General features: G+C 33.5%; 1 protein-coding gene across 5 annotated transcripts in view; it reads right to left on the bottom strand.

Moving 5' to 3' along the window:
* Window positions 1-3,371: 3,371 nt before the first annotated feature.
* The window catches only part of LOC114332197 (advillin), a 235,697-nt gene continuing 218,206 nt past the window's right edge, over window positions 3,372-20,862 (bottom strand). For all 5 annotated transcript variants that reach the window (XM_050653310.1, XM_050653309.1, XM_050653308.1 and 2 more), the window contains exons 8-13: window positions 16,997-17,244; window positions 12,202-12,382; window positions 11,453-11,821; window positions 9,680-9,835; window positions 8,355-8,662; window positions 3,372-3,676 (exon numbers count right to left, since the gene is read on the bottom strand). In XM_050653310.1, coding sequence (XP_050509267.1) covers window positions 3,563-3,676; window positions 8,355-8,662; window positions 9,680-9,835; window positions 11,453-11,821; window positions 12,202-12,382; window positions 16,997-17,244 — 1,376 coding nt within the window. In that variant the 3' untranslated portion in view covers window positions 3,372-3,562. The remainder of the gene's footprint in view (window positions 3,677-8,354; window positions 8,663-9,679; window positions 9,836-11,452; window positions 11,822-12,201; window positions 12,383-16,996; window positions 17,245-20,862) is intronic.

Here is a 20,862-nt window from a genome sequence, read left to right as displayed (position 1 = left end):
GAGAGTTTCTGCACCGTTATTAAGAAAAACTAAGTTGCAATTTTCAATTGCTGAAAGTAAATTAATTCCTGCTCTATCAGTAATATCACAACCCCACACTTGATGGTGACAATTAAAGTCTCCCGCCAAAATAAAAGGTTTTTCCAAGCTTTCAAAAAACAATGTCCAATTTCTTTCAGATATATTTAATTTCGGTTTAGCATATATCGAATAAACATTTAGCGTAAATGAGTTACTTACTTTAACACTTAGAGAAACAGTCATTAAATTTTCAATACTCTTAAAAATCTTTGTATTATTAAAAGCAATATTTTTCTTTAGAAGAATACCAACGCCACCGAAACCGTCCTCGCGATCAGAACGAAACAAATGATACCCATTGAAGTTTGGTCTCAAATGTTTCTTCAACCAAGTTTCACTTAAAATACTCAAATGTATATTATTATCAAACAAAAATTTTTCTAGTAACCCTTTATTGTGTATTAATGACCTTATATTATACTGAAGGATATTGAATTTACCTATTTATTGTTTTGTTTAACTCTTTTATTAATGTATCTACTAACATTGAATCCTCTGCGGATTGTAAATTCTTATTTGTTAAAAGTTCTTTAAATGAGGTTAAGATAATAGAGCACAACTCTTCTATTTTTGACTTTTGTTGGTGTATATTATTTTGAGATTGTGTAAAATTTTGTTCACTATATTCTGGAATATTCGGATATTTTTCATATACAGGGTGAGATGTTATTTTAGGAGTTTCCAAAATTGATTTGTGTTGCTGGGAATATCCCGACGATTCTGCATTAGATGTGATATTTTTATATCTATATTGCGATTTGTAGGAAGTAAATCGATGTCCTACGTTTGAAGTTCGGTCTAATACTACATTAGCATAACTTTTTTCAACTTTCTCTTTTGCTTCATTATATGGTATGGTTTCCGTTACCATAATCTTTTTTATTTTTTTTTGGGTATCGAATTCTGGGCAATTTTTACGATCTGTTGCTGAATGATCGCCTCCGCATAAAATACAAATTGGTTCACTTGTTTTTTCACATACATCCGTTTCATGATTTTCTCCACAGTGTCTGCAACGCAGAGTTCCTCTACAGTTGTCCATTACGTGTCCGTATCTCATACATTTGATGCATTGAATGACTCTTGGAACATATAGTTCAACGTTGTAAATCAATTTTTCTATTATTACCTGATTTGGAACGATTTGACCTCTGAATGTCACAATTATAGTAGAAGTTTGGACCAATTCGTTATCTTTCTTTCGTACCATTCTTTTTACATTTAGAATTTCTAAATTATTTCCATATCGAGATTCAATAATTTTTGCTAGTTCTTTTTCAGATAGCTCAAGGTCAACCTCCTTAATAACACCTTTACGTTGGGTTAAAAAAGTTGGTATGTAAGCCTCGTATCTTTTTTCTTTCAAAATTTGTGAATTGACTAAAATGTTTGCGCTTTTAGAAGAGTTTAACTCTACCTTAACCCTATTTTTTCCTACGACTGTCATATTAATGATGTTATTTTTAATTTCTGGAGCTGAATTAATAATCAAACGAGCAGTCCCTACCTTGTGCAGCCTCCCGATGTTCCCCTCCAGGTTTTGTATAAATACAAAATAAGGTCCTTGGTCTGTCTCAGCATATTTATTTTTTTCTTCATTTTTTTCAATACTTACCGATGCCTCATTATTTGGATTTTCTATTAGTTTTCTTCTTTTTAGTCTCTCGTTTTCCTCTTCGGTTTCCTTATTTCTTTTTCCATTGATCTCCGTCTCCATAATTTCCTCATCCTGTTCACTCCTTTTTGATTTACCCCGATCTGGCGGGATACTTTCTTTTTCCATTGTCACTTACTTCACAAAAATGCACATAAACCAAACCACTGTTATTATTTTTTCAAACTATACACTAAAACTATTATTAAAAATATAACTTATACACTAAAATTTACTTATTTTAAAGGTACGTATTTGTTTTTGTAATCCTCAAACTACGGCGACCGTAAAAACTTGAAACACTATAGTCGTTAGCAATTTTTACCGTACATCCGAATCGATTGGGTTCCAACACATTACTGCGGGTATTATTATATTGGATAGTTCTTGATGATCTATTAAGAAATGAAAAATACGGGCCAAGATGTTTTATTTTTCTGCATAAAAACAGTGCATCATATGAAAAAAAAAAGGCAAGAAAGGTTTTTTATCCTAAATTAGACGTGGAATTTAAAAATAATTTTTAATTCGAAATATCTCAGTGGCGTACTATTTTTTTCTTTTAAAAAATTCAGACCATTGCCCGTCGGCGCGCCAATGATGAATACAAAATTCTAAATTGTATGTCAAAAAATTCGTAATAACTACCTTCTAAAACTCACCAAATTTCATTTTCATAGCTCAACTGGTCTTAGAGCAATAAATAAATTGACAGTTTGAATTAAAAATTTCAACACCCCGTATCTCCGAAACTAAGCATTTGCGGACATATGTTTATAGAGCAAACTGGTATTAATTTTTCATGTAGAATTAGCCCTTAAAATTTTTCATACTTATTTACTAACACCCTGTATAAAGGTAAATTTAATAAATTGTATGTTGCTTGCAGTACTGCATTTTAATAACTAATTTTATTTACTACATACAATTGTTTACGTTTTAATAACATAACCTGAATCTTATTTTTTCTTCTTATTTTGTTGGACTATGTCCTTGACAATTATCCAGTAACCAGGACTAATATAATTGGCCAATATAATTAAAAGTGCGAATAATAATACAGAGCGTAGAAATAGGTGTCGCTTTGCCGAACTTGCACGTTCCCAATAGTAAGAGAGACCACACATAACACTTTAGTGTTCTCAATCTTATTGTGGGGTTACAGAGCATTTTATGCATGTTCATGAAACCACACCTTGCTATATCAATGCGTCTTTTAATTTATTCTGAGTGGTCTGGTTGACTATTTAGCTCTCTGCCCAGGTATACAATGAAGCTTTGCCGCTTTGGGAACTCTGAAGGGTGATACCATTTATTTTTATCTTGGGCGTAATTTGTTCATGGAGAGTTTTGTGAAATACCATAATTTTGTTTTGGACTCCTAACTCAACGTATTCCAGTCTATTATTATAGCAATTTACTATTTTATTTTGGAATAAGCAACAGTTTAAGTTTTAAATTTAAGTTACGGTATTATTTTAATTATTAACGCGTCCGTTCAATTTAGCTCTCCTACAAAGTCTTCTGTGATGAAAAGTAAACCTTGAAACACGTGTAGGTGAATGGTGAGAGACTCAATCTAATGGAATTGAACTGCCACGATGATGATCAAAAAAAGTTAATATTGACGAAATGATTTAACACAAAACATTTTGACTTTTAATATCAAATATAGTGTAGGTACATAATTTTTATATATTTCTATAAAATATATATCTAAAAGTGACAAGAATTTTTTTTAAATAAATATAAAAGTGAAGTATACTTAAAAAGTATCTGTAATATTAACATAATTTTGAAATAAATAATACGATATTGTCTACAGCTTCAAAACAACCCAACTTTTTTCTTCAACTCTTGTTGTTTCCATCTGGGAAGCTTCTCAAAGTCAGTATACGCCATCTTGAACATTGAAACGAAGTCGTCGTGTGTCAAATGTAACTGAAACAATAATAAAAATCAGTTGCACTTTTTAACTTCTTTTGTGGTATCAAACGGAGAATGCTCAACATTAAGCTCAGGAATGAAGAGATAAGAAGGCGATCAAAAGTAACAGATGTGATCCAGAAGATAGCTATGTTAAAATGGAACTGGGCAGGACACATAGGAAGAATGGAAGGCAACCGTTAGACGAATGGTGATCAAAGGCAAATACAAGAAGTAGAGGCAGACCTCAAACCAGATGGACTGGTGACATCAAGCGAATGGCTGGCACGCATGGATACAAAAAACAGCGAACAGAAATGAATGGACAGAAATGAATGGCCGCCTTAAAGGCGGCTACATCCGACGGAGGATGAAATAGCTGTTAATAATGATGATGGTATCAAAGTTATTTGCGTACAAACCTGTTACTGCAATCAATGTTCTCCATCTTGTAACTACGGGCTTTCTGAAGACAAGCTTCTGGTAATTTTTCTTTATTATATTTTCACATTTCCTTTGTAGAAATTAAAAGAAGAGTCAGACAAGGATGCGTGCTGTCGCTGCAATTATTTAATGTGTACTTCCATCTAATATTTCGGGAGGGACTATGGAAAAGAAATCAGGAAACCTACTTCGCTCTTATCGACCTAGAAAAAACCTATGATAGTATCCCCATAATAGAGCTATGGAAGTCAATGAAAGACATCGGTATTGATGGAAAACTCATACAAGCAACTAAAATGTTATATGAGACCACTAACACCAGAATCAAAAACGGCAAAAATTTCACTGAGGCATTTAATACTTCAAAAGGCCTCCGACAAGGATGTTGTCTATCTCCCACTCTCTTTAAAATATACCTTGACCAATCCTTACAGAGGTGGACAACAGCAGTAAAACCGATGGGACTGAAAGTGGGGGACGACTGCCTATTTATATTATACTTTGCGGACGACCAAGTTGTTATAGCCCAAGATCAAGATGACTTAAGTTATATGATACGGAAACTAAATGAACATTACCAACAGGCAGGATTAGTAATAAATATGGACAAGTCAGAATACTTCATAGTGGGAAACGAAGACATTGAAAACCTACCATTGGAACAAGGACATATTGTTGGTGTGAAACAATGCAAATATTTGGGAACTATATTTAACAAATGAGGAAATAGTGAAGATGAAATACAACATAGGGTCAATAAAGGTAGAAGCATCACTAGATCCCTCAATTCAATTTTATGGGACAAAGATATCAGGAAGGAAACAAAGAGAAGAATATATGAAAGTATAATGAAGAGCGCTACGATCTACGGTGCAGAAATTTGGGACATAAGTGCAAGAAATAAAAAGAAGCTACTTAGTACAGAAATGGACTTATTGGGGAGAAGTTGTCAGGTTTCGAGATTAGAACATGTAAGAAATGAAACAATTAGAGAACATATGAAGGTGGAAACAATTATAATAGACGATATTGAAAAGAGACAGCTGACATGGTTCGGTCACGTTAAAAGAATGAATGAGACTCACTAGCCGAGAAAAGTATTAGAGTGGGTCCCACCGGAGAGAAGAAAAAGAGGACGACCACGGAGAAGCTGGAGGGACAATATTCAGGAGGCAATGGATTCGAGGCAATTAGATGAAGATATGTGTTACGATAGAAAAAATTGGAAGCTGGGCATGGAGAGGCGGCGACAGTCGTAGAAATCCATTATATATACTATGGGAAAAAGCTGAAGGTGTAAGGATTGGAGGGGGCATCATTAGTAACATACGATTTGCAGACGATACCGCAATCACGGCAGAAAATACAGACGATTTACAAATTCTTCTAGAAATCATTAACAGAGAACGCAAAAAGAAAACCAAGTACATGATGATCTCGAAAACCCCTGTTGACAGATTAGAGAGTGTCGACAAGTATAAATACCTTTGAACAATTATAAACTCACAGTTAAACCCCGATGAGGAGATAAATATCAGAATAGAAATAGCTCGAAAAGGATTTATAAAATACAAGTCAATGTTTACAAATAAGAAATTGAGTATGACTATCAGATTGAGGTTCGTCGGATGTTATGTATGGTCCCAACTACTGGTGTAGAAGCTTGGACTCTGAAAGTCCAATCCGTTAAAAAAATTGTAAGCATTCGAAATGTGGCTATATAGGCATATTTTGAAAAGTGTTAAGACGAATTAGACATGGCAGAAAGCTTATGAATACAATTAACATAAGAAAAACGTTGTATCTGGGCCACATACTTCGAAACGATAAATACTCTCTGCTATACATCATCATATACATATCATGAGGTTAATAGGAAAGAAAATAAAAGAGGCCAAATCCACCTGGCTGGCAAATCAATGCAGTGAAATAGAAGAATATTCTAAAAAGCATGATAGCTTTAATATGCATAAGAAAATAAAGGAAATCACAAATACACAGCGAAAAAAGAAAGATGGCCTTCTTAAAGACGTAAATGGAAAAATTATTGTAGAAGTCAAAGAGAAATTAAAAAGTGGAAGGCGTACATAACAGATCTGTTTGAGGATAATAGACAAGAACCGGAAGAAATAGAAAGCGAAACGGGACCAGAAATCATAATGGAGGAAATCGAACAAGCAATCCGAAACGCAAAAAACGGAAAGACTGTAGGTCCAGACGAAATACCTGCGGAATTACTGAAATGTCTAGACGATGAAACTCTACCTGCACTACTGGATCTATTTAATGAAGTATATCAAACCGGAAAAATCCCTCAGGAATGGTTGGTGTTCACCTTTGTAACAATACCAAAAACAATATATGCCAAAGATTGTTCAGACTATAGGACAATATCACTAATAAGCCATACCCTCAAAATATTTCTAAAGGTGGTTCATGGAAGATTATACAGAAAGCTAGAAGATGATATGGATGATACCCAATTTGAGTTCCGCAAAGGACTTGAAACAAAAGAGGCATTGTTTGCGTTTAATGTCCTCTCTCAAAGATGCTTAGATATGAACCTGGATATTTATTCCTCTTTCATCGACTTCGAAAAAGCGTTCAACAGAGTCCGACATGAAAAACTAATAGAATTATTGAAAAACAGAGATATAGACAGACGAGACTTACGAATTATCATCAATCTGTATTGGAATCAAAAGGCCAATATAAAAATAGAAGAACAAGAGTCCGAGAATATTGATATAAAGAGAGGGGTAAAACAAGGTTGTGTTCTGTCGGCGCTACTGTTTAACGCGTAAGTACAGTGAAACTATATTTCAGGAAGCGATAGCGGAACTAAGTGATGGAATCTCTATAAACGGAAGAATGTTAAATAACATAAGATTCGCTGATGACACCGTTATAATGGCAGACACTCTGGAATCGCTACAATAATTGTTAAATAGAATTAACGATTATTGCATTCGATATGGACTCAAAATAAACCAAAAAAAAAACTAAATTTATGATTGTCTCAAAAACACTACATGGAAATGAAAGGTTAATACTAGAGCAAACCCAAATAGAAAAAGTAAAGTCATACAAATATCTGGGAACCTAAGTTGATGACAAAAATGACCAAAGCAAAGAAATTAAAGTCCGAATTGAAACTGCAAGGCAAGCATTTATAAAAATGAAGATACTGCTTACAAACAAAGACCTTCAGTTGCCTCTCAGATTGAGGGCTCTAAGATGCTACATATTTTCTATATTACTATACGGAATGGAAGCTTGGACATTGAAGAGACAACACCTAAGAAAAATAGAAGCGTTCGAAATGTGGTGTTACAGAAGAATATTGAAAATTCAGTGGGTTCAAAGGATTACTAATGTTGAAGTGCTACGACGTTTAAATAAGGAGATAGAAATTATGAACAGTATAAAAACAAGAAAACTGGAATATTTGGGTCACATTACAAGAGGAGAAAAATATAAGTTGCTGAGAATTATCATGCAAGGAAGGATCCAAGGAAGAAGAAGCATAGGAAGAAGACCCATCTCCTGGCTGAGGAAACTTAGAGAATGGTTTAACTGAAGTACATTACAACTGTTCAGAGCAGCAGCCAACAAAGTGACCATAGCCATTATGATATCCAACCTCCGATAGGAGTTGGAACTTTAGGAAGAAGATACATCGTCATGCAAGGAAGAGTAAAGTAAAGAAAAGGCTTGGGAAGAAAGAAGAAATCTTGTCTGAAAAATAGCAGAGATTGGACTAACCTCAGTGTTGAACATATATTTCACTTTGCAAAAGATACATCCGGCTTTTACAATAGGAGATACAGGATGCAGCCAGAAAGCAGTTTATTAACGAAAAGTCTTAGATTTAAAATATTGTTTATTATATTTTTATTTCAATTATTCTAATTGTTTAAAAAGTAGTAAACTTTGTATCTAGGGCTTTTCGTTATTTCTTTATTATTTATTATTTTTTTCTGTTAACTCTAAACTTTAAGCCATCAGTACAACACTAAATTACACGACAATCGCTTCCAAAGAATTGAAAGAAGTGTTTCTAATAAAACACCCTTCTCTGAAAAATAATCTGCAGGCGCATTTGTTTGTGTACCGGTGGAACCATAAACAACGGAAATATTTCTCTCAATTCAAAGAATGACACAAAATTATATTTTAAAATGCTGATGACAAAATGATGAGGATGATTCATATACTTCATATAATAATGCCTCAAATTTTATCTTACCTCCTTGTTTAAAGGATCTATCCTGGGAGGAAGTTTCTCGTTGGGTTCTTTCAAAATATTTACAGGATACTTCTCGTATTGGTCGAATTCGCTGTCCCCAGAATCGCTGTGATTCGAGTACCCGTTGGTGGTACCGTTACCGTTATGACAGCACGTTTTCGATTCTATTTCCTGTCGGATTTTTAGGAAGGTTTTGTAAGTCTTCCAGAAGGATTTGTCCCACGTCTGGAAGAAGCCTGTAAAGGTGGGCGGTTCTTTTTCTTGTTTGATGTGGATTATCGCTATATTCATGTCTCTTCCTGCGGGATCTAAAAGAGTTGATAATTTAACAAGTAAGTACTATACATATTGAAGATGATACGATAAATTGCCCAAAGTGGACAAAGGGAAGAAGATCAGGCCCCACAACTGGAAGCCATTCTGTAAAACGGCCAAAAAGTCATTTAAGGTGGTATTATAATAAGCAGGTCGTACCACGAGGACAATACGAAGATCTCGTTGCTTATTATCGGGAGAGTTATTGGAGTGAGTATGAATATGAACAACAAAAAGCTGAAGGTTAAAAAAAACAAGAAATACTGAATGCTACAAAACTGCAAAGATAAATGGGAGCCAATAAATCTTAAACAGAGATATATAAAGGGCTCAAATTCTTTACAAAATATATCAGATGATTAGATAACTATTAAGATTGACATATTTCACTTTATGATGCAAAAATAGGTGTCTCTTCAAAAAAGTTAATTAATTGTTAGTTAAATTTTCAAAAATGAAAAATTATTGATATGAATAACAATTTTTCAACAGAAAAAATCCTTATTGGTTCGTAAATAATACTCGTAATCCACTCAATAAAGAATATATTTTTATATTGAACGAAATAAATGACAAATTAGACGTAAAATGTCTAAATTTAACATACATACTTTAATTCAACTATAAACATCTAACGAGAAATGTCCAAATCTTAGCATCTGAGTATTATTTATACTCTAGCTAGACAATTTAGAGCTAAATGTTAATATAAACATTTTTAATAGGTACTTCGAGAGACTGCATCTGTGTTTATAATACAAAATTGCTTACGTGGCAGAAGTACTGTGCACTTTTAAACTATTAGACGGTAGGGGAATTGAAAATACGGCGTAGTTAGATGCAGTAAAAATAGTCAACGAAATAGTATAAGTATATCGTGGTACATTACATTCAAAATTGAGTTCAATCAAATCAAAGTTGTTACTAGAAAAATGAAAACGCTACAAAGAGGTTATTATATCTTAGAAATCTTTAAAATTCATAATTTTAAATATTTACAACAAACTTACCTGATTGCAAATAATCAATAGCTTTTTGTGCACTCAATCTCTTCTCTTCTTTGTTGCTAAGTTTTCCAATCCACATGTATATGGAATCGGCAGTATCTAAGAGCATAACATGCTCAGGTACCAGATCCTTTTGGCTAAAAAAGAGAATTTCTTCGGCTAAAACATTAATTGAGTTAATGGTTTCTCCTTTGGTTAAACAATATAGAAAGTAATTATAGGGTAGAGAGAGAGAACAAGCAGAAATTAGAAAAGGAATAACCAATGGCCAGAAATATGTTCCTTAAAACTGTACAAAACATATTCGCTCTAAAACTGTACATCGCGGAAGCTAAAATACCATCCGGTGCATCTACCAATCTAACTCTTGTCATCAAGAATCTTTCCGCGGTTTACCTTTCCTTACATGGATGCAAGACAAAAGTGGTAATAGGAAAAACATTGAATATTTTAAAGGAAAATTTCCGGTAAGAATGATGGAAATTTTCGATATATGTCTTTACAGAATAATTCTGAGAACATCTTACGTAAACAGAGTCTCGAATGAAGAAGTCTTGCATAATTCTCAAGACTCTAACTCTAGTGACTTCTTCGGTATGTTAGTCATGTTACAGTTAAAAATTACAGAAGGCCATTTTCAATTGGGATTGTAAAGCTCTTGGAAGTGAGTAAGAAGAAATGACTAATAATAATTAAGAACGTAGTGTTATGTTGGTATTGTTACGTTGTTAGATTGCCATGATAATCTTGCGGGGGTTGAATGTCGAGTTGAAACACTGACTCTAACTTTATAACTTTATTTACGATTTACAACATCAATCAACATAAGGTTACTAAGATGTTGTTTCGCGGGGTAGTCCTTTAGTACACCCTTCTCGCAGGACAGCTCACTAGCATAGTAACGATCTGAATAATAACAATACTACAATGATTCTGTCTCAATCCCTCTGTGGGCTATTTATATACCTTATAATTTGAACTTTGAAAAGTAAAACTATACGTGATCGTCTACGAGGTTACACAAACAAAACTGTCTTAATCAGCCTTCGTTTTGTTTGCATATTTAGAAACAATATCTTTTGTAACAACTGAAATTATTTAAAATTATATACATCTTTTGATACATATTATATTATACAATAAGAAGTTTTTCCCTTACTGTACAGTAGCAGTGGCATTACACGAAACGTGAAAATCCTGCGTGAAGTGAATCAAGGCTGTATTTTGTCTCCTCTAATCTTTAATATTTCCTCTGAAAGAATATACTGAAAAATATATTCAACTAAACGGGTAGGTACCGGCTAAACAACATTAGATATGCAGATGACACCATAGTATTTGCGGACAACGTAGAAGACCTACTAGACCTGAAAGAAGACTAACCAAATCATTTTGTGGACAACGTAGAAGACCTACTAGACCTACAAGAAGACTAGCTGAATCATAAATGAGGAGGTTCTCAGAAGAATGAAGAAGAAGCGAGAGGTACTGACAACCATCAAATCTCTAAAGCTACAATGATTCGGACACATTATGCTACGCGGACCAGCTTTTCCCTCTTACAAAGTCATCCTGCAAGGAAAAATATTTGGAAAGGGAGATCCAGGAAGAAGAAGACAGAACCTGATTCAACACCCCAACATCTGTGCAGGTTTTCCGCGCTGCTATAGATAAGACAGATATTGCCGTGATGATCGCCAACATTCATCATGGATAGGCACATCAAAAAGAAGATTTGGTATTGAAGAAGCAATTCCTATATATAAATATTTATACCTTTAAACCTTCCTTTTGAGGAACTGCATTTAAACAATCGAGCAGGCTTAGGATCATTCTCGTGTTTCACAATCTGCGTGGAATAAGGTGTCTTTCCGCCCAACAAACTAAAAAAGTCCTCGCGTTCTTTCCCTTCTAAAATAAGCTCGAAGTCCTTCCCGGCAAATCCTTTCGCCATCTCCCTTTGGTCTCCCGTTGAATACGTTCCAGACCAAATGTAAGCTTTCTTCGATCGCTTGAGGACGAAGCAGTAGTTGGAGTTGAAGGATGAAGCCTTCACGCTGACTTGGACGGCTTTGGTGCTGTAGGATGTGGAACCGTAGACGTGGAGTAAATACTGCGATGGGATTTTTAAGTTTCTTCCAGTATCTACGAATAAAAATACATGATATAGTATTAAATCTGTTATAATTTAATATTTTTTCAAATATTTTAGAAAATATTTGACAGGAACAGAAGACTACAAGTGAACAGTTTAATTGACTATTGTCCGAATAAGATTTGACTGGTGTAACAAGACAGTTTCTTCTAAAATTAAGACCCGTACTCCTCGCTAGTCTAGCCTTCATAGTAAGAAAGTTAATCACTTAACAGATCAATCTGAGGTAATGTGAGTGCATATCCCTTTTTTTTCAGCTGATTTAAGTGTAGTTCTTTCTTAAGAAATTTACAAATTAATAGAACAAGACTAAATATAAAAATCTCATATTACAGACTAGTAAAGAGTTACACAATCTCGAGAAACTTACCATCAAACTCAACACCTCGTCCTTTGAAGATCGTTAATTTTCCTTTAAACAGCTGCAGAAAATGTGCAGTTTCTCGTCCTTGTATAATTCTAGCGTGGAATCCTATTTGGCCTAGTTCTTCATCGATTTCCATCACTTTCAAGGTAGTACTGTTGATTTCTTCTTGCGTGGCATGGGAACCCTAAAAGTATTAAGTGAAATAAATATACCGAGCAATATCAACTAAATAAGTAAGAAAAATACATTAACATGATCAAATATATCTACCAAACGGCAACGGCTAGCGTAAGACTGTCTGAACAACAAACAAATACATTCTGTATACAGCGAGGAGTACGGCAGGGAGACACCATCTCACCAAAGCTGTTCACAACCCTTTTAGAACACACATTTAAGAAGGCAGATCTAAACGAATATGGTATCAATATAAATGGAGAGAAGCTCAGTCATTTGAGATTCGCAGATGACATTGTCCTTATAGCCGATCGTATGGATGATGCAATAATAATGTTGAACAAATTATATTACGCTTCCTTAGAGGTCGGACTAAAGATTAATATCAACAAGACGCAAATAATGACTAATCTGGTGCTAAATCGTAATATTGTTGTTGATGGAATGGATATTGAGCAGACTACATCTTATAAGTACTTAGGACATGAAATTCGGTTGGGACGAGATAACCAGACGTGCGAACTCCCACGTCGCATAGGATTAGCCTGGGCAGCGTTTGGTAAACTTAACTATGTATTTAAATCGGACTTGCCCATATGCCTCAAAAGGAAAATCTTTGACCAATGTGTGTTGCCTGTACTCACTTATGGAGCCGAAACATTAACACTAACAAAAAAGGTAGTGAACAAGATTCGCGTAACTCAGAGGGCTATGGAGCGCCAGATGTTGGGTGTCTCCCTGAGAGACCGAATCCCAAACGAAGAAATACGCCGTAGAACAAAAACAACAGACGCTGTCGAAAAAATCGCGTCGCTTAAGTGGAATTGGGCAGGACACGTCGCCAGATTGCCAGACAACCGATGGACAAAACGTATTGTCGAGTGGAGGCCGCGAGAAGAAGCACTACGGAGCAGAGGACGCCCACTAACCAGATGGGCCGATGATTTGAAACATGTTGTCGGTAACTGGATGCAAGCCGCACAAAATAGAGATGAATGGAAAGAGCTGAGGGAGACCTATGTCCAGCAGTGGACGCGTACGGGTTGATGATGAAGTAAGAAAAATTTGAAAAATTGGACTCAAACTTTTAACGTGTATATAATGAACACATCAGGTATCGGCATAACTGCATAACTTTGTAAGTATAATAATAACGGACTTCAAGATTTTTTTTGAAATTTTTCTATTTGCTTTATTTATTCTCTCTACTTTCTTTATTTTATTCTTTGCTTTCTTTAATTTATTCTCATATGTTCTTCGTGGTCCAATTTTGGATTGTTACGCCAGCCCTTGCTATGCTCCTGATCAAATCTACTAAGCGATTCACAGAAGGTTAACGGATTTTCCACCGGCCGAGAGTTACACGAAATTTTAGAAATATTGCTAAGAATGAGGGGACTATACCTAAGGGCAATTAGAATTTAGCCTAGTCGAATAATAGACCAGTAAGGATCTGTTTTTAGGTGGATGTGAGAGGTGGCATTCAGATTTTTGCGGATAAAGTTAGGTGATAACTTCGTTAATAATAATTTATTTATGCTCACTCTCAAATATGCCCGGAACATTAATAAAAAAAATAAAATATTTAAAAATTTCAAAAAATTTCATTTTTTTCTACTTTTTTTTGCTTATAACTTTAAAACGATTCATTTTGGAATAAAGTAATAGGAATAAAACAAAGATAATTAAATTTTCTATCAGATGCGATTGGTTAAAAATGTTTTAATTTATCACCCTTGCTGCAAAATAGCAATAAATATAAAATAAGGGGGCAAAACAAGCCTGTCTATATTCAATGATTTTCCATTACTTAGGTTACACTTGGAACCTTCCTAATTCGCTTAGAAAATTTTTGTAATGTGCTAAAACCGTAAACCAAACTTTTTTTAAAAAATTAAAATTTTTTAAAATCTTGCACAACAAAAATTAGAACATACAAAGATTTGTCAATTTTTTTACATATAAAGAAGCACTCCACCTATCTTATGCACTTTACAGAATTGAAATCGGATTGTTTAAGCAACCTCAGCAATGTTTTAAAGTTATAAACAATTTTTTGGCTTATAAACAAATTAGTCCTGTGGCCAGGAGGGGGTGCTACGGGCTTCTTTATTTAGATGGACTTACCCAAGATTTTTATGTATTTTTTGACCCGTAGAACACGATTTTTTTGGGTAACAGTTGATCCGGATGTCGATAAGATTGTTATAAACAAAGAACTTGAGGAATTACATAACATCGATTTTTCACAAAATAAAACATTTTTTTGTATTTCTTGGGTAATTCTAAGCAAAAAATATTCTTACAAGTTTTTTCGTAGGATGCATAGTTTTCGAGGCAAACGCAAACTGGAACTTTCAAAAATTTGAAAAGTTGTAATTTTTGAACGCGAATAACTTTTGATTAAAAAATAAAATACCAATTCTGCTGACAGCATTTGAAAGTTTAAGTCAAATTATACCGGCTTTAATTATTTGCATTGCTAAAAATTAATTTTTTTATTATTAAACAAAGCTATTTTTTATAAGCCAAAAAATTGTTTATAAGTTTAAAACATTGCTGAGGCCCCTTAAATAATCCGATTTTAATTCTGTAAAGTGTATTAGATAGGTAGAGCACCTCTTTATATGTAAAAAAAATTAGACAACTTCTAAATGGTCTACTTTTTGTTCAGAAAGATTTTAAAAAATTTGAACTTTTTTAAAAACATTTAGATTGCAAATTTATTATGCAAAATCTATTAGGTCGATTTTAACGAAATTTGGTACACGGTTTAAGTATGTTACAAAGAATTTCCTAAGTGAATTACTAAGGTTCTAAGTGCCACCAGAGTGATTAAAAACATTGAATAACAACAGGCGTATTTTGCCCCCTTATTTTGTATTTATTGCTATATTGCAGAAAAGCTAATACGTTAAGACATTTTTGACCAGTCGTATATCATACAAAATTCAATTATCTTTATTTTATTTCTCTACGACTTTGTTCCAAAACGAATCGTTTTAAAGTTATAAGCAAAGAAAGCAGAAAAAAATCGACGTTTTTCGAAATTGTTAAATATTTTAATTTTTTTATTAATGTTCCGGGCATATTTGAGAAGGAGCATAAGTCAATTATTATTACTAAAGGTGTCACCTAACTTTATCTGCAAAAATCCGAATGCCACCTCTCACATCCAAAAATAGACGTTTTTTCACAGATCCTTACTGGTCTATAAATATATTTGTACCGTTAACTAAATGAACGTTAAAATTGTCGTGTTTTAAAGTTAATATTAGAATATTAAAAAAAAATTAAAATAAACATTACATTGGTGTCAGAATTGGGATATTTAAATAAATTCTGTGAAAAATGGCTACGAGTTTTAGTGGTTTAAAAGTCACCATTAACTTATAGAGAACTAAATAATTCTGTTGGGAAAAAGGCTGAATTAGTACAACGGCTGAAGGAAACCCTGGAAGAAGAGGGTTGTAATTCAATTAAGCATCTTCTAAAATAACATATTTTTCGTTGTTCGAGTCTCATCTGCGATATGGTCTTCCTTTTTGGGGTTCTAGTACAGCTGCCCAATTTGATGTTATTTTTAAATTGAAAAAAGGAGCAATAAGATATCTGTTTGGCCTCAGAAAATCAACACATTGCAGAAGTTACTTCAGAGATTATGGAATTTTAACACTTTCATCTTTATATATTCTAGAAACGGTTTGTTTAATTCGTAAACACCTTCATGTCTTTCCAGCAAGGCCCAATCATCTTTACTCTACCACAAATTCAATCTTTGATATTTATTTACTGATCCCATCCACTGAGTTAGTAAAGAAATCTATACTATATTCCGCAAAAAAACTTTAGAACCATCTCCCTTTACAACTTAAATCTGTAACATATTTCCTAAAGTTCCGTAAAATGACAAAAGCCATCTATCTAAAATCTATCTAAAAGACCATACTATTCAATAGAAGAATTTCTTAGTGAATAACTAAGAAAATTGGGTTCCATATGCAGTAGCTTAAACTTGTCAGTTCCTAATGTTGTATTTTATTTATTTATTTATTTGTTGTAAGTATGTTCAATTTGCAATTTATACAAATTTTGCAATAAATTGTTTTTGTATTTGCTTTTGTCTTATAGACTGTATATTGACGATTTATCTAATTTTAGGAAATTGTAGTTGTTATTATTTGTTATTGATATTATTTTTCTTTTGACTGTATGTAAGCTTTGTCCATAAAATTGTAAAAAATTTCAGTGACAATAAAGCATAAACAAAAAGATATTCATGTTTTTGAGGACAACTTTCTAGTGATATAACGTTGTTGGAAAGCAAATATTCCGCTGTTATTTCCAAAGTATCTATAGACATTGTTTCTTTAGAAAATAGAGTTCCTAGCAATATTTCTTCTCTGAAAAAAAAGTCTCGTGCGATATTACAAAATTTTTCTGGCATTTCAAAATTCTGTCGATATTTCTGTATAAACTAAGGTCACTTCTGAGATTTCTTCTCTTAACAATAAAATATATTCATTAGAAAACAAAGTTGCTGCAGATATTTAGTATTTTGATGAAAATAATTCCTAATAAAGCAGATCTTAATATTTTCAAATATATTCCTAACTCTTACCAGCCAACAATACAGAAGATGTTTTTGGTCCACTGCGGTTTGATATGTGTACAGAATGATATAGCAATCCCCGGAGAAAAAATTCCCGTGTCTTTCTTTAGGTATTTCGACGATACGGCTCTGGTTTATACGCCATATTGTAAGACTACCAGTGCCATCATCAATGAGTTGGGTTTCGGCTGCCAAGCTAGGTCTATCTTCCATTGTTACTGCGTCGTATCGGGAAACCAATATGGAAGGTTTTAAAACTAAAAAATACAATAAAATTTACTATATTACTCGAATAAATAAATTTAAGGAATAATTTAAAGAAAGGTATAGATATAAAAAAGTACTGTAGTCCGCAAAATTGAAACATATTTCATTTGCCACATAAATAAAATACCTATTTAGGGGTAACACCTTCGCAACGATTATTTAATGCTTCATAAAAAATTAGTTCGGTGTAGGCATTGAACAATGTCGGTAACATAACACATCCCTGTCTGACACCACGCTTAATAGAAACTTTAGCTGAAACTTATAGGTTTAACTTAATACAAGCGGTCTGATTGTAGTAAAGATTTTTGAGCAGTCTAATGTACGTGTCCAGGCCAACTAAGGCAGGCCGCACATCAAAGAAACATGAAACGTAAAACATGAAACATAAAACGTGAAACACGTTTCATGAAAATAAAACAATGCTAAACAAATAGAAGTCCGCATACCAATGAAACGAGTGTGATTCATGCGTGTGAAACATTTTTATCTTCCGAAGGCGCACAACAAAGAAACATGAAACGTGAAACACTTTTCATGGAAATAAAACACTGCTAAACAAATAGACGTCCGCATATCTATGAAACGAGTGTGATTCATGGCCATGAAACATTTTTATCTTCTTGAAACGTGTTACATGAAATAGGACGTGTTCTATTTTTTGATATCAGTTTCATTGTTTTGAATAATTAATTACGTGCGTAAAATAAATGCCGACCAAGAATTGAATATTGCATTGGTTTCTGTGGTGAAAGAGTTGTACAATTATAACCTGGAGTTGGAGTGGTACTCGAATAGACAATAACAAGAAAATATCGTTTTTTTTTTAACCAGGACCCACAATAAAACTATGTAAATGTTTGAATACTCACTCATTCTATAAAATTATTGAAATTTAGCAATACAAGATGATTATTTAATTCGTTTGCAACCAAATATTATGTACTATGGTTATGATTTTTGGACAGTAATAAAAGAGTTTCCACAATAGCAACGACCTCGTCACCATCACTTTCCATTATTTACTATACAAATTTTATTTTTGTTTCTTTGATTAGTATATTAGTGTAGGCAACAGAGGTTAAACTTCGCAAACTCGACACAAGTCCGGTTTTACTTTTTTTCTGTTATATCAAGGGGTGCTTATTATGAGACTAACATTTTCTTAAAAGATTTGTCCCGGAACATCCATTTTCATTCCTTTAAAGGGGGTAGGGAAAATCCTACTCCATCAGTAGCGTTTTTTTTATAAATGTATGTTATGGTTATTGCAACATCTCTGCGGAAACTACCCTTATCCCTGAAAATCAGTTTGGCGAGCATGTTTTTAAGATGTTTTCATTACCTATATATTTTTTTGAAACAACGCTTATACAGAATTAAAGACCACTATTTGCTCTACATATAAGGTCCTATGCATTTTTGTCGTATAAGCCACCGTTACGGCACAGTGGCGCCGCAAACCTCAGAAATGTTTTGGCGGCTTCCAGTTTTTGTTTTTTTTTTTCTTCACGTATTCATTTTATTAATAATACACTTATGACAAATAAAAGAACACACTGTCTGCTACATATTATGACTTATACATATTTTACTTTCTTTGCACCCTAAAGCCACAGTGGTGGCCCAGAGTCAATTTTTGCATATTTTCTTTATTAATTTTCCTTTTCTTTTGGGGTGGTTTCGGGGAAAATATGGGGGTGAATTATACAAATTTGTAAATAACACTTGTACATGGGTAATCGCTAAAAGTTTTTTTACGCTAGCATAAGCGGTTCAGATGGTATAAAAAGGTACTTTTTAAAATTTAACACTCTGTAATTAAAAAATGGACAATTCCCTTAAATGGAACCTATACCAAAAATCAGACATTTATTTGTGATTAATTGCCGCTGGGTTGCTTCTTGATTCCCATTGCGGTTAGGGAAAAATAATTTTTTTTAAACATCTTTTTTAAGAACTTGTCAACTTTGGCGCGCCACCTCCGCTAAACGGTGTGTGATGGATATATGCTGTCGCGGAATAAATTGTAGGAAATATAGTCCTCTTCATATTTCTATTAAGGAATTTTTTGCAATAACGTACAGGAAGGGCTACGTTTCGCAAAAACCACAAACTACCCCCTTTAAAGGGATGAAAATGGGTGTTCCGGGGCGAAATCTTTTAAGAAAAGAGTCTCATTAAAAGCACCCCTTGATATACTAAAAAAAAAAATAAAACCGGACTTATGGCGAGTTTGCGAAGTTCAACCTCTGTTTCCTACACTATATCATGAAACGGTTTCGTTCTTCACAATTTATTTGTTTCATGTTTCACGTTTCTTTGATATTAAAAAGCAATTAAATAGCGGCGCCGACAGCAACGACCACGTCACTATCCATTGCCGGATATACAAATTTTATTTTTGTTTCATCGATTAGCATATCACATGAAACGGTTACTTTTTTTACAATTTATTTGTTTCATGTTTCAAGTTTACTGTTTCACGTTTCATGTTTCTTTAATGTGCGGCCTGCCTAAGTCCAAGCATTGAAATAGTAATGTATGTGGTACTCTATCAAAGGCTTTTTCGAAATCTATGAAGCATACGTAAATATTTTTCCTAAACTCAATGCTCTTTTGTAAAAGTATTTGCATGCAAAAAAGAGCTTACCGAGTGCCCATACCGTTTCGGAAACCAAACTGTTCGTCACCAGTTATCCCCTCACAAAGATTGTGTATGCGAGAATGCAGTATTTTCATAAAAATTTTGAGCGTTTAACTCAGTGATACTCAACCTGCGGCCCGCGGGCCGCATGCGGTCCTCTAGAGTTTTTATGTGGCCCGAAAGCTAACTAAACGGCCCTGTGATCAAATTATTTGTCTTTCACGTGTTTTTCAAATTATTTAATGCCGATGTGTTTGAGGCGTGTTTGGGCGTGAGGCAGACAATTTAATGACTTTAATTTTAAATTATATTGACATTTTTAAGAACTCTGATTAAAAAGCAAGGTATTATTAACTTTTAATGATAAATTATTAAAGTTATCAATATTAAAATATTAAAATAATCAATATTTATTTACTACATTGCAACGACCCATTTAGTAATCACAAGAAAAATTCAGGTCGGGATTAACAAAAAAAAATTTTAAAATAATTGTGACCTTGAAACAACACCCTGTATATTAAAATTTTCAAAATTCGTCTGCACATTATTTTGAAAAGGGCACAAAAGCTAAGTTGAATTGCTCGCTTCAATTTCTTGCGCAGATAATTTAATGACATTGATTTTGAAATTATATATACCGAAATTTTTCTTTTGAAAGTTCAAGTCCTTAAAAATTTCGACATAATTTCAAAATTAAAATCATTGAATTGTCTGCGCAAAAAATAGAAGCTCTATTAAAGCTCTTTTCAAATAATGTGCAAACTGGTTTTAAAAATTTCAATATACAGGATGTTGATTCAAGGTCACAATGGAATTATAATTTTGTTTACTCCGGACCTGGATTTTTCTTGTGATTAGTAGTTGGGTGAATGGGGTTCTAAATGTGACATACCTATGTGTACCAAATATTTAAAAACAATATATAAGGTGGTTCTAAAGTTATGGGCAAAATCGATAA

Source organism: Diabrotica virgifera, chromosome 6 (assembly GCF_917563875.1).
Source record: "Diabrotica virgifera virgifera chromosome 6, PGI_DIABVI_V3a".
NCBI lineage: Eukaryota > Metazoa > Arthropoda > Insecta > Coleoptera > Chrysomelidae > Diabrotica > Diabrotica virgifera.
Note: the sequence above shows the minus strand (reverse complement) of the source record. Positions and strands in the feature narration are given on the sequence as shown.